Source organism: Biomphalaria glabrata, chromosome 10, assembly GCF_947242115.1.
Source record: "Biomphalaria glabrata chromosome 10, xgBioGlab47.1, whole genome shotgun sequence".
NCBI lineage: Eukaryota > Metazoa > Mollusca > Gastropoda > Planorbidae > Biomphalaria > Biomphalaria glabrata.
Genome location: NC_074720.1, coordinates 16,690,454 through 16,703,298, shown reverse-complemented (window position 1 = coordinate 16,703,298; position 12,845 = coordinate 16,690,454). Strand labels below are relative to the sequence as shown.

General features: G+C 33.4%; 1 protein-coding gene across 2 annotated transcripts in view; it reads right to left on the bottom strand.

The window, feature by feature from the left end:
* The window catches only part of LOC106051917 (N-acetylglucosamine-1-phosphotransferase subunits alpha/beta-like), a 36,555-nt gene that overhangs the window by 5,587 nt on the left and 18,123 nt on the right, over positions 1–12,845 (bottom strand). For both annotated transcript variants that reach the window (XM_056044217.1, XM_056044219.1), the window contains 13 exons: positions 12,360–12,474; positions 8,800–9,008; positions 7,563–7,711; positions 7,004–7,158; positions 6,229–6,863; positions 5,652–5,747; positions 4,953–5,143; positions 3,830–3,982; positions 3,600–3,666; positions 3,366–3,476; positions 3,169–3,254; positions 906–1,004; positions 369–423 (listed from right to left, as the gene is read on the bottom strand). In XM_056044217.1, the coding sequence (XP_055900192.1) occupies positions 369–423; positions 906–1,004; positions 3,169–3,254; positions 3,366–3,476; positions 3,600–3,666; positions 3,830–3,982; positions 4,953–5,143; positions 5,652–5,747; positions 6,229–6,863; positions 7,004–7,158; positions 7,563–7,711; positions 8,800–9,008; positions 12,360–12,474 (2,121 nt within the window). The remainder of the gene's footprint in view (positions 1–368; positions 424–905; positions 1,005–3,168; positions 3,255–3,365; positions 3,477–3,599; positions 3,667–3,829; positions 3,983–4,952; positions 5,144–5,651; positions 5,748–6,228; positions 6,864–7,003; positions 7,159–7,562; positions 7,712–8,799; positions 9,009–12,359; positions 12,475–12,845) is intronic.

The following is a 12,845-nucleotide window of genomic DNA, read 5'->3' as shown; positions in this document are numbered from 1 at the left end:
CACAGGAAAGGGAGAAATGGCGCAGGGCAGGGTTCTAACCCAGGACTATTGAGAAAACAGTCTAGAACACACAACCAGCAGTCAAATTCAATAGCATTACTGATATTATGAGTATTATTATTCATATTGATTTTAAAAAATGAAGTATAAAATGAATTTTCGGCCTTTTTCCCACAAGCAATACAGTGTCACTGAATAATGGAATTTATTATTTTTTAAAATAAAATTTAATTCAATAGCAATAGTCTTAACTATTTCTTTTAAATTAAACATTTCTTAAGCATTTACAACTACAATTTTTTTTTAAGTTCTTGTCAGAGTATCTATAGAACCAATGATTCTTTTAGGCTTCAAAAAAGTAGACTTACAGTTTTGGCCTCATCTCTACTGTGATCAATGTTGTCATTTAAACAAATAAATTTCCTAGAAATGAAACAACAGACAATCAATTAAAGAGTGATTAATAACTTACTAATGGAATTACTACTATACTATGTGATATCAATTGTATTTATAAGCAAAAAAACTAAAACGTAAGTAAAATTCCCCTTTCAGAACTTGTGACCTATGTGGCAGATGATGTAAAGGTCATCTTTTTCTGTGGACCACAGTTAAGAGGGGTGTTATGTGGCCTGCACAATGACCAACTGCCTTTACTTTCCCCCAACTAATGTCAAGTACCCATTAGAGCTGGGTGGACTCAGAGACACCCTAAAGATTTGACCAGGATTAAAACCCTTTAGTTCAGAAGCCTAACACTTTACCACTCAGACACTGCACCTCCGAAAAAACTACTTCAAACAAAAATCCTTCTAATTGAAGCTAATCCATATTTAATTTAGCACTCTTAAAAAAACAAAAACATTTTTTGACATTCTCCACTTTAAAAAAAAAACATTTCTTACTTTGGATGTTTCCTGATGTCATCAAGTTGTCCAACAACATGGGAAACATTGGTGTGAATCATCTTAAATGTAATGTCTGCATCATCTGATGTGATGTACCTAAAGTAAGTAACTATTATTAATTTTTATGCTAAATATAACATTTCCTAAATATTTATTTGCCACACCAAGAAGAAATGATACATTTATGCAACATATACATGAGTTTTATACAATAGCATTACTGATGAGTTTTATACAACATAAACATGAGTTCTTTAATTAACATTGATTACTATATAATATTACTTTTTTCATGTAACTGCAGAAATATATAAAAAGACCACTGGCAGACAATGACTTTGCCTGCCCCATTTGTGACAAAATATATTGGTCACGGCTGAGTCAGAAGGGCCACTGTATTCTTATCTTTTCTTATAGGTTCCAGACGTTACTTCAAAAAAGAAGATAATTACGTCCCATGCATTTCATGTGACATTCTAGTCATGCATGTTAATAAATAACTTAAGCTCTGCTAAGTCGTTGGTTTTCCTGGCTGACTCAGGCAACCCATTCCATTCTCAAATAGCACTAGGGAAGAAGGAGCACTTGTACAAATTTGTTGTAGCATATGGAATAAGAAATGTGCCTCTATCTTTGTGTCTTTCTAAGTATTTCATTAGGTTTTTAAATTAGTAAATTATGGTTCAGTGTTTTATGTATTAAAGCTACTTTACTTTTATTCTTCTGTCTTGAAGTGTCTGTAATCAAATTTGAATATTTCTTTGTTATATATTTCAGCTGTCAACAGTTTGTCTCAACAAGATGCGGGAAAATATACAGGTCAAAACTAGTAATGTGAATCACTGCATGCATCCTTAATCTTCGGAATCGAAGACATAGTAAAGTTCCCCTTTCAGACCTTGTGGTCTATAGGCCAGATGATGTTAAGGTCATCTGTTTCTGTGACCTACAGTTAACAAGGGTGTCATGTGGCCAGCCAACCAACCACCTTTACTTTTCCCCAACTAATGTCAGGTACCCTATAGCAGGGCCGCCGCTACCTATTGTGCACTGCGCGCAGGCGGCCGACTTTATGGGGTAGCCGAATCTTTATTCTAAGGTTCCTTTTGTTTCTTCAATTTTCAGTTTAATAATAAAAAATTACTTAAATATTTTACATAAATTCTAATGATTCCATTATCCATTAAAGACCAGGGGGAAAAAACGATATTCATACTTTAAGAAATTATTTTGGAAACTTATTAAATACAAAAAAGGTCAGGAAAATAATTTTTGCCACATCTTTAAATCTATTTCCAGAAAGAACTTTATGCAAAGCTTAACTCTTTCTCTCCGTAATTACTTTTCTCGTTCTGATAGTATTATTCGTTTTGCTCATTTGTATTTCACTATCCTGTTATGACTGAACTTCAATAACTTTTTTTTTTTTTTTTTGTTTGTTATCAGAAAATGTTCTATTTGGTATTGAATTATAGATCTAGGAGAATGCATGTTCCTTTTACACAACGCAAGTTAAAGTTTATAAATACAAAAAACAAACAATTAAATTCAAATCAACGTTGGCATTGTCTATTAGGAGAGAAAGAGTTAATAATCATGTAGGCAACACTATTTCGGGAAAAAAGACTTGTTTTAGTGAAATTTCATTACTTAAATTTGTTAAATTAATATAAATGAAAAATAAAATCTCAAAATTGTATTATAATTAAAAAGTCTGAGTTAATTTTCTTTTTCAATACATTCTTTTACAATATGCAAAGTTAAAATTGAAAATAAAATATTTTAGTGGGCATGAGGATATGACAACAATGCAAATATGAATGGAAAAAAGGAATGGTCTACAAAAATGGATTTAAATCAAAAAGCACTTTTGGTACAGTGTCCAGCTCAGTCTAAAAAAAAGGGGGAGGGGTGGCTTTTTAAAATTTCGCACACAGGTGGTGACAACCCTCGCGGCGGCCCTGCCCATTAGAGTTGGGTGAACTCAGAGGCGTCCAAAGATCCTGCAATTAAAAATCCCAGTCTTCACCAGGATTCAAACTCAGGACCCCAGTTCGGAAGCCATGCACTTTACCACTAAACACTATGTTTACCTGCCAGGACCTAAAATGTTGCAACTTACTTACAGTCTAGTTTTCAAAAGAAATATTTAACTATGATCTGAGAAATGTGCTCCAAAGTAATTCACTGACTTTGTACATTATCTGGACTTGTTATAGACTATCTTTCTAAAACCAAACATAGGTGAGAGGTGACTAACTTATATTTCAGTTTTGGTTTGAACTTTGATTTCACTAACTGTTCAATAGCATCACAATGGGTAAATAAATATTTGGTCACATGAGGCTGTGGAGAAAAAAAAAATAGAACATCAAATGACATTTTAAAATATTTTTTTCAGCTTCTAATATAAAAAAAAAAGATTTTTGAAACAATAGCCAATAATGTTCAGCTCACCATGGATTTGTCATAGTAATTTTCTTTTTGATCTTCTGATAAAGTCAGTAGAGTTGGATCACTTTGGTTGTGTGAACAATTTGTTAACATTGCTTCTAAGCCTGTAAGAGTCTTAACAAAGAAAAAATGCAAATGATTCAACGAGATTCATTCTCTAATTTAAAAATATTTAAACATAAAGAGATCTAGATCTAGGGAAAAAAAATTGATTTAGATGTTTAATGCACACTGTACCTCTAAATAAAGTGGGAGATCATACATCCTCGCTGCAAGGGTTCGAATTTCTCTGTCGGACAGAATTCTAAAACAAAAAAAAACATTTAAAAAAACACAAAACAAAAAAATTTTGTGGTGTTATTCCAGTTATTTTATGTCTATTCAATAATATTGTAGTGTAATTAGTTCCGTTTAGCCCCATTGACTGGGCTTTATTTAAAGGTGCATTAGAAAAGAGTGTTGTTTACCCAGAGTGGTCAGTGTCCATTTGATTGAAGATTTCCTCCACAGATGTTGCTATAGTTACTCCCATCAGATAGTAGTAGTAAGCAAATGCATACTGCATGTCTGTGGAGCTGCGAATTTTGTGGGAGGAAGTGGCATCCCACTCTTTAGGGAATCTGTCGAATGCAATAATTTACTATTAACTCAGCCAAAAGCTTTCTCCTCCTCCCCCCTCCCTCCCCCCAAAAGAAAAAAGAATAAAAGATGAAAAATTATTTGATTAACCATCTTTTCATACAGACATTTTTTTGTTATTTCACAGAAAAATATATATTGTGATACCCCAGCACTACAAAAATTAGCAATAAAACATTGGAGTATTATCTAGATATGTATCAAGTTTTTAAAGTCAGCCTGTTTTTGTTTTTTTCGGAACTTAATCTTTTGGACAGAAGGGCATTGTGGCAGAATGTTAGAGAACAAAAGAAACATCTAGGGTTCAATATATGATCAGGGTTAACAGAATTTATCTCCCTAAGTCTGATACCAACAAAGAATTTTGAGACAGGGTTGTTATAGCAATTGGACCCCATGTACAAAAATGCAAACTAGAACTCTATGGTCATATTACAAGGTCTTTGGTCTCGCAAAGACCTTCCTTCAGGGAACAGTACCAGGAAAAAGAAGAGGCAGACAGAGAAAGCAATGGGAAAAAAATATAAAAGAATGGACGGACTTGCCAGAGAAAGACAGTCGACATCTTTTGTGGTGCCCCAAATGGCCCAACAGACAAGGGATAGGTGAAGGTGAAGTCTAATACCTACTCACATAACTTCAAATGAAAAACCAGACCAGACATTCTACTGACTACAAAGATCAACTCTACTACACATGGTCTCAAAGAGTCTGAGTGGTTTTAATCAACTATTTCTCAACCTAAAGTCATCAGGCCTTTCTCTAATAAAATACATGCATAAAATGAACTACCAGCAAAATGTTATTTACATTTCTAAATAGAGTGTATTAATATAATGAAATCTACAGTCATTTAGAACTGTTTTACAAACTTAAAAGAGTCCCTGATGTAAAGAGACCCTGGTGTAGGCTACATTGTCAATTCCAAGTAGATCTCAATGATTGACAAACCTGTTTTGAAGCTCAAACATAATGTTCTTATCAATCATGTGTGGCATATGCCCTGGTACTTTACGGGCCTGGAAACCAAATTCCTTATTGTAGATATGGTTAACATGTCTAAGAGAATCCCCAAAAGTGTCTAGCAGTTGTCTCCCCTGCCAGCCTTCTATAGTGTATTCATTGGCTTTCTCTTTTGCTTTCTGTATACAATCAAGTAGGGGAAAAAAAGATGAAAAATTAATGTCAGTGATATCATCTATAACAGTCAAAATTTGTTTAAGTGAACACTCTTATAGCCAATAGCAAAATTTATTTTGTCTTGGCTAAGATTTTGAGAGATGAGTACTACAGGCTGTATTAGAGATGCTCACAATATTCAACCAGTAAGACAGTTCTTTAAAGTTTATTTTGAACACAAGTTTACAATGTAGGATCAAATACAAAGAAATATGATTCCTAAATGCCAAACAGTTCAGAGTGAACTACAGTTAACCAGTTGTGTGGTGAAGTGTACAAGCAAATCATAGCCCAGTTTAGGATGTTGTTGCTGTCTTCCTCTTCAATGAATATCCCAATATTCACCATAATTAAAACTGGAAACCTTCAGAGAAAAAGCTAAATGCTCTACAACTCAGCTACAATGTCGAAATTAGTATGATAAACCAAATTTAAAAAACAAACATGAAAAAAAAATTAAAAGCAACTGACCTCACTCTCACCATCTTTTCTTTCCCAAGGGAAGCCACCAACATTTTCTCTGGTCTCACCAATGCTCACAAGTCTAAGGAAATCTTCATCAGACATCTATCAATAGATAAACAGACAGAAAGATTACTTTACAACTTGAACCATAATAATTCTTCTTCAATATAAAACTAATAAAATATGTATTCAGAAAATTAACAAGAAGACAGACAATGCTTCTTTATTTATTAATGCTCATGTAACACATAAAATCTTGTATATAAAAGTATAAAACACAAATAAAATCCAAACTACATGTTAAAACAGTAAAAATGAAACTATCTTTCTAAATTTATGAGATTACAGTTTAATACAATATGCAGATTTGTTTTGGCATACTTAAAGATTGCAGCACTGTGGAGCTTATCTAAATTGTATAGCAAATTCTGGTAAACATGATTTTTGCCACTGAATTTTCAAATGTTTGACAAAATGATTTTTTTTTTTACCAGATTTTAACTAAACTAGCTATAAGTTCAAATACAATTCATTTGAAATTGAGACATTATGATATATACTACAGATTGCTATTGAAACTTGCCTCATCTCCAAGGCTGTCTTGCTGCATCTTTAACCTACTTTTTTCTCTTTGTTCTTCCAGATCTGACCAGTAAAGTACAGCTAGGAGCTTACGTCCGGTATAATTCTGAGTAACTGCTTTTTCTTTCCTCTCATCAACCTGGGAGCCAGGCAGGCCTTTATCTACTTGCTGTTCCATTTGTTGAGCTTCTCTTGCTTTATCATAGAAGTCTTTGGCATGATAATTGCCCAGTTTTGGATGTACAGGAGCGGCCTTGCGACTGTTGGACCGCACAGAGTTTTGCAGACCGCCTTTCCCAATCTCTTCTTGGTTTGGACCAGACCTTCGAGGGCCATCTTGAAACTGTAGCCAATTTTTTAGATCTGGAGACTGTGTCTGCTGCTCCTTTGACAGATTTCTGGCCATCTTTACTTCAGAAGTTTTGTTACCAGCTTGACTTTTGACTGCATTTGGCTCTGATGTTTTATTTTGGGAAAAGTTTTTTGTTTTATTTAGTGCTTCACCGTCTTTCAATTTTTTATTCAATAATTTCACTCTTTCTTCTTGAAAAGCAGTATTCAATGAATCCAACTCTTCCTTGTGGTGTACAAGCAAATCATAAAACTTTACTTTCAAACCAATATCCGTTAATTCACCTGAAATAAACGGTAGATGATAAATTTGTATTCCACAGTATTAGTCCTAAATGTTGTCAGTAATTACTCAATGTTTAAGAATATGAAAAAGTCCTAATATGTTTTTTTGATGACTTTGTTCTCATTGAATTGAAATATACCTTCTTTGTAAGCCTGATCAATAAGAGATAAAGCTTTCGTTAACTCTTCTGACATCTGTACATGTTGGTACAAATCTAAAATGTCAACATCAATGCTCAAAGACTTTGCTGCGTCAATGTCATCAGTTTTTAAGTGAGGGGAAACAACTGGACTTCTGCAAACAATACAATGAGTATGACAGCTAAGAAAGAAACCAAGATTTTATTCTGATAGAAACTTAAATAAAAACAAATCATTTTTAATTAAGGAACAATTAACATGTTTGCATCCAAACAAAGGGTTTCAAGTTCAGTTTACAAGGGAAGGCATCTCTGAATATTTTAGGATGTCCTTGAAATAGCAGGTAACATTTGTTGGAGAGAGTTAAAAGGAAATAATTCATTGCTCCACATGATAACTTCACAACAACAGTTGACCACAGAAACAGAACAGCTTTTCATTAGCTGACTTGTAATGAGAAACTGTCCAAAAGGGAAAATAATATTTTTAAAAACTATTTATTTGTAAATAAGTTAAGATTGTGTGGTGGACTCAGACAGAACTGGGTGGTGGACTCACCTTTGTCCTCCAGTAAATGCCATAAATGCTTCACTGTCTAAGACATCATCAAGTTTAACAGGTGACTTTGTGGTCTCATTGACTGGACTAACTAAAGAGGCCTGTGTAGTCTTGGTGACTGATGTATCCACATGTAAAGTGAAATTGATCTACAAAAGACAAAACACTTGAACATTCGAAAACTGTTTTTTAAAGTATATAGAACAAATTGTTAATCAATTATCAAATACTTTTAAAGTTTTGTGTCTTTGATATGTACTTGACAAATAGTGTTAAGGATAAGAAAATGTGAACTATCTTCAATTAAACAAACAAAGTTCTTTAAAATAATAATTTTTAATGCAAAAAAAATTGATAGATCCCTATGAAAAAAAAAACTAAAGGATGTTAATGCAAATTGCAAATATTTACAATTTATTTCATCACTTAAAAAAAGGCATGTTTTGTCATTTTCTTTTTCTTTTCTATTTTTGTCTAAGAAATTTCCTTAGTCTTATTGTGTGAACATGTTTCATTGTCATGAATAAACAAAAAAAAAATATATATATATATATATATATATATGCCTTAATTAAATGTATGTTAAAGTTAAAAATTGCTTAGTAAATCTGAATTTTGCATAAAAAATTACATTCTCTGTTTCTAGCTGATGTGGTCCAAACATCAGTTCCATACGCTTGTTATTGTGGAAAGTGATAATGAATTTAAAAACTCTACTACTTATAAAATGCTTCCCATGGCTTGCGTCTCAAGTAGCCTCTGGCAACTAGTCCAACTCCTGGCCTTCATGTGAGGCTCATATATTGGGTCCAGCAGAACTGTTTTTACAAACAGGAGAAGGGACAAAGGCAAGAAAGTGGCACCTTAAACAGCATAAGTTTGGGGCAGAAGGGACTCGTTAGCCTTGGCTAGCTACCCACCTAAGAGATGGAAAACTCTGAATACAAAACTCTGTTGGCTTGGAAAGGATTCGGGAGTCAACCCTGAGGAAAAATCAATAGCCAGCAACCCTTAGCGTTCTTTTGGAAACATCAACTTTGTGTTGAAGGAGGAACTGCTGTGTGAGTGGCATTATTCCGACCATAGCTAATGCCCAGGCATTCATCTCATTTCTATGAGAAGATCCATATTCCTTTATCCAAATAAAATTTTATATTCAAAGTGAAAGATTTGTCATTAGTTAGCTATTACTTAATATTAGTAATTATCAATTTAAACCAAAACAAATTCAGCTTACTCTTTTTGTATCATTAGCATTGAGCTGGTAGGTAATGTCAAACAGTAAGACAGTGGCATTGTGACCTTTGTTCAGTACAACTGTTAATACTTTAAACTTGTTGGCCACAGCTACAGCTCTTATGGCAGTGTTTGGACTGTAGCTAGCAGACTTGACCTTATTCTTGTCCGTAAGAATTGCACTCATGTTAAAATAACCAATTAGTTCACCTTAAAAATAGACATTTTAAAATGTATTCAATAAATTATTAAAAAGCTCAATTATTGTAGACAGACAAAATAATAACTAATCTTCCCTATCACTTGGCCACCAAACTCATGATGGAGTTATTCATGAGGGTCTTTAGAACTATGACACTAGTTGATAGTCTGAGATTTCTAGATTAACAGCCCAATCAAATACCACTGTTATAAAGTTAGAAAAAAAAAAGGTGAGAGTTATCTTTGATGACTGCTGTGGGTATGATTTAGAAAGATACTGTTCAAAGGATGGCCTCTGTCAAAGCATAGAACTGATAATACCCAACAGGCTGGTAGCTGTAAGTTAAATAGTCTGATAGTAACAAAGCAAAAAGGGAGATGGTACAGACAGGGCTAGATTTAAGGGAGTTAAATAGGCTGATTGTAACAAAGCAAAAAGGGAGATGATACAGACAGGGCTGGATTCAAGGGAGTTAAATAGGCTGATTGTAACAAAGCAAAAAGGAAGATGATACAGACAGGGCTGGATTTAATGGAGTGCAGGCTGGGCTACACTCAGAGGGATCCACAAGAAAGGGGCCTCCACAAAAGAGATAAAAATATTTCTGAATCTCAACGGGTTAGAAACTTTTCAAGTTTTTTTTTTCTCTGTCTAACATCTTTTCCCCGCATTTTTACGGCTGGCAAAATGTCGTGATTAAGAAGTGTACAATTGTAGCATGCTTGGAATAAGTGAATACAGCTCCGAAGAATCTACCAAGGGCCCTACCTTCCACAAACTCAACAATATACTAATTTTTTAAAACTAATATATGCATATTAAATATAATTTTAAAATGAAAGTGAGATTAAAGTAACAAAACTCCATTTTTTTCTTCTAAAATATAGTTTGCTTTTAGATAGAAGAATTTTCATTCATCAGTGACTCTATATTAAAGCTTTGGACAAATTGTAAGGACCTCTCCCTACTTCATGCCAGCCCTTGATACATGTGTTGGTGGAGCATTAGGACATATTTCTTTGGTACATGTGTTGGTGGAGCATTAGGACATATTTCTTTGGTACATGTGTTGGTGGAACATTAGGACATATTTCTTTGGTACATGTGTTGGTGGAGCATTAGGACATATTTCTTTGGTACATGTGTTGGTGGAGCATTAGGACATATTTCTTTGGTACATGTGTTGGTGGAGCATTAGGACATATTTCTTTGGTACATGTGTTGGTGGAGCATTAGGACATATTTCTTTGGTACATGTGTTGGTGGAGCATTAGGACATATTTCTTTGGTACATGTGTTGGTGGAGCATTAGGACATATTTCTTTGGTACATGTGTTGCTGGAGCATTAGGACATATTTCTTTGATACATTTGTTGGTGTAGCATTAGGACATATTTCTTTGGTACGTGTGTTGGTGGAGCATTAGGACATATTTCTTTGGTACATGTGTTGGTGGAGCATTAGGACATATTTCTTTGGTACATGTGTTGGTGGAACATTAGGACATATTTCTTTGGTACATGTGTTGGTGGAGCATTAGGACATATTTCTTTGGTACATGTGTTGGTGGAGCATTAGGACATATTTCTTTGGTACATGTGTTGGTGGAGCATTAGGACATATTTCTTTGGTACATGTGTTGGTGGAGCATTAGGACAGATTTCTTTGATACATGTGTTGGTGGAGCATTAGGACATATTTCTTTGATACATGTGTTGGTGGAGCATTAGGACCTATTTCTTTGGTACCTGTGTTGGTGGAGCATTAGGACATATTTCTTTGGTACATGTGTTGGTGGAGCATTAGGACATATTTCTTTGGTACATGTGTTGGTGGAGCATTAGGACAGATTTCTTTGGTACATGTGTTGGTGGAGCATTAGGACAGATTTCTTTGGTACATGTGTTGGTGGAGCATTAGGACATATTTCTTTGGTACATGTGTTGGTGGAGCATCAGGACAGATTTCTTTGGTACTAGAATTAATTTTACATTTGGTTACTATAGTAGCTGTTGTTTCCTTTCATAATTGGTTTTCTGTATAAATAAAACACCCGATAAAGTATTTAAATTAATTTTACAAATAATTAAGAATAAAAAAAAAATTGTTTACAAAATGTTTATTTTGTTGCTATAAAACTAAAGACTAAGACTAAGACTGTTTTATTGATCCTTATGGAAATTTGTTGTGATTACAAAGACTCTTTTCTCATATAAAGACAGCACAACAGAAACATACACATACATACAACAGACACAACATAAAGAGTTTATTCAGCAACTACACACAAGCATATTGGTCCTTTTCATGTTTCCTGATCAATGAGTGGCGTTGATATAGTCTGACCGAGTGAGGTACGAACGAGTTTTTGTACTGCTCTGTTCTTTTTTTGATTAAGACACTTTTGTTCAAAAAGTTCCTTTAAATGTCCTAATGTTGTGAGTGTAATTTTGTATGCCCTTTTTATGATTTTCTAGACGGCGCAACAGTTTAGATGAAGCGTAGCTTTGCCAACAAGTTATTCCGTATGTTAGCAGATTTTGTATAGTCGCGCCGTAAAAAGTATCTAGGATCTTCTTGTTTACTTAAAAGCTATTGAGTTTGTATAGAAAAAAAAGTCGCTGGGTACAATAAATGCTAATTCCTTTACCAGACAGACAGATAAAGTGAGTTGATATGAACTTGTAATAAAGATGCACAATAAATGCCAAGTCCTTTACCAGACAGATAGACAAAGTAAATTGATATAAGCTTTGTAATAATGATACACAATAAATGCCAAGTCCTTTACCAGACAGATAGACAAAGTAAATTGATATAAGCTTTGTAATAAAGATACACAATAAATGCCAAGTCCTTTACCAGACAGATAGACAAAATAAATTGATATAAGCTTTGTAATAATGATACACAATAAATGCCAAGTCCTTTACCAGACAGATAGACAAAGTAAATTGATATAAGATTTGTAATAAAGATACACAATAAATGCCAAGTCCTTTACCAGACAGATAGACAAAGTAAATTGATATAAGCTTTGTAATAAAGATACACAATAAATGCCAAGTCCTTTACCAGACAGATAGACAAAGTAAATTGATATAAGCTTTGTAATAAAGATACACAATAAATGCCAAGTCCTTTACCAGACAGATAGACAAAGTAAATTGATATAAGCTTTGTAATAAAGATACACAATAAATGCCAAGTCCTTTACCAGACAGACAGACAAAGTAAATTGATATAAGCTTTGTAATAAAGATACACAATAAATGCCAAGTCCTTTACCAGACAGACAGACAAAGTAAATTGATATAAGCTTTGTAATAAAGATACACAATAAATGCTAATGCCTTTACCTGGTGGTAGTCTATAATGTGCTTTTTGAATATCAAAGTCAATGGAATAGAGTTGATTGTAATCTTTGATACCACAATCACCAATATCAAAACCACATTGGAGATTATTACAGGCCTAACCCAAAAAAAAAAAATTTAACAAATAAATGTTAGATTTCTAGAAGCATTTACCACAAATATATAAATTTACATATAAAAAATTTTTAAATAAATAAATACAAGTATATTTAATTTCTTTTTGCATAATTTGTTCAATACATAAATAGTACATGTATTTTTGGATTTTGTGATCTAAGTTAAATGCATATTTGATTTCTATTAGAATTTTGTTCAATACATTAATATTATCCTTTTATTTTTCTGAGTTGATTCAGGTTAATTTGAGGAACTTAGCTAGGGAGGTAGTGAAAATTTCTAAAGGCTAAAAACATCAGTCTAGAAATTACACTACTACTGTATATAACTAAATGTTTCTAGAAAATATAA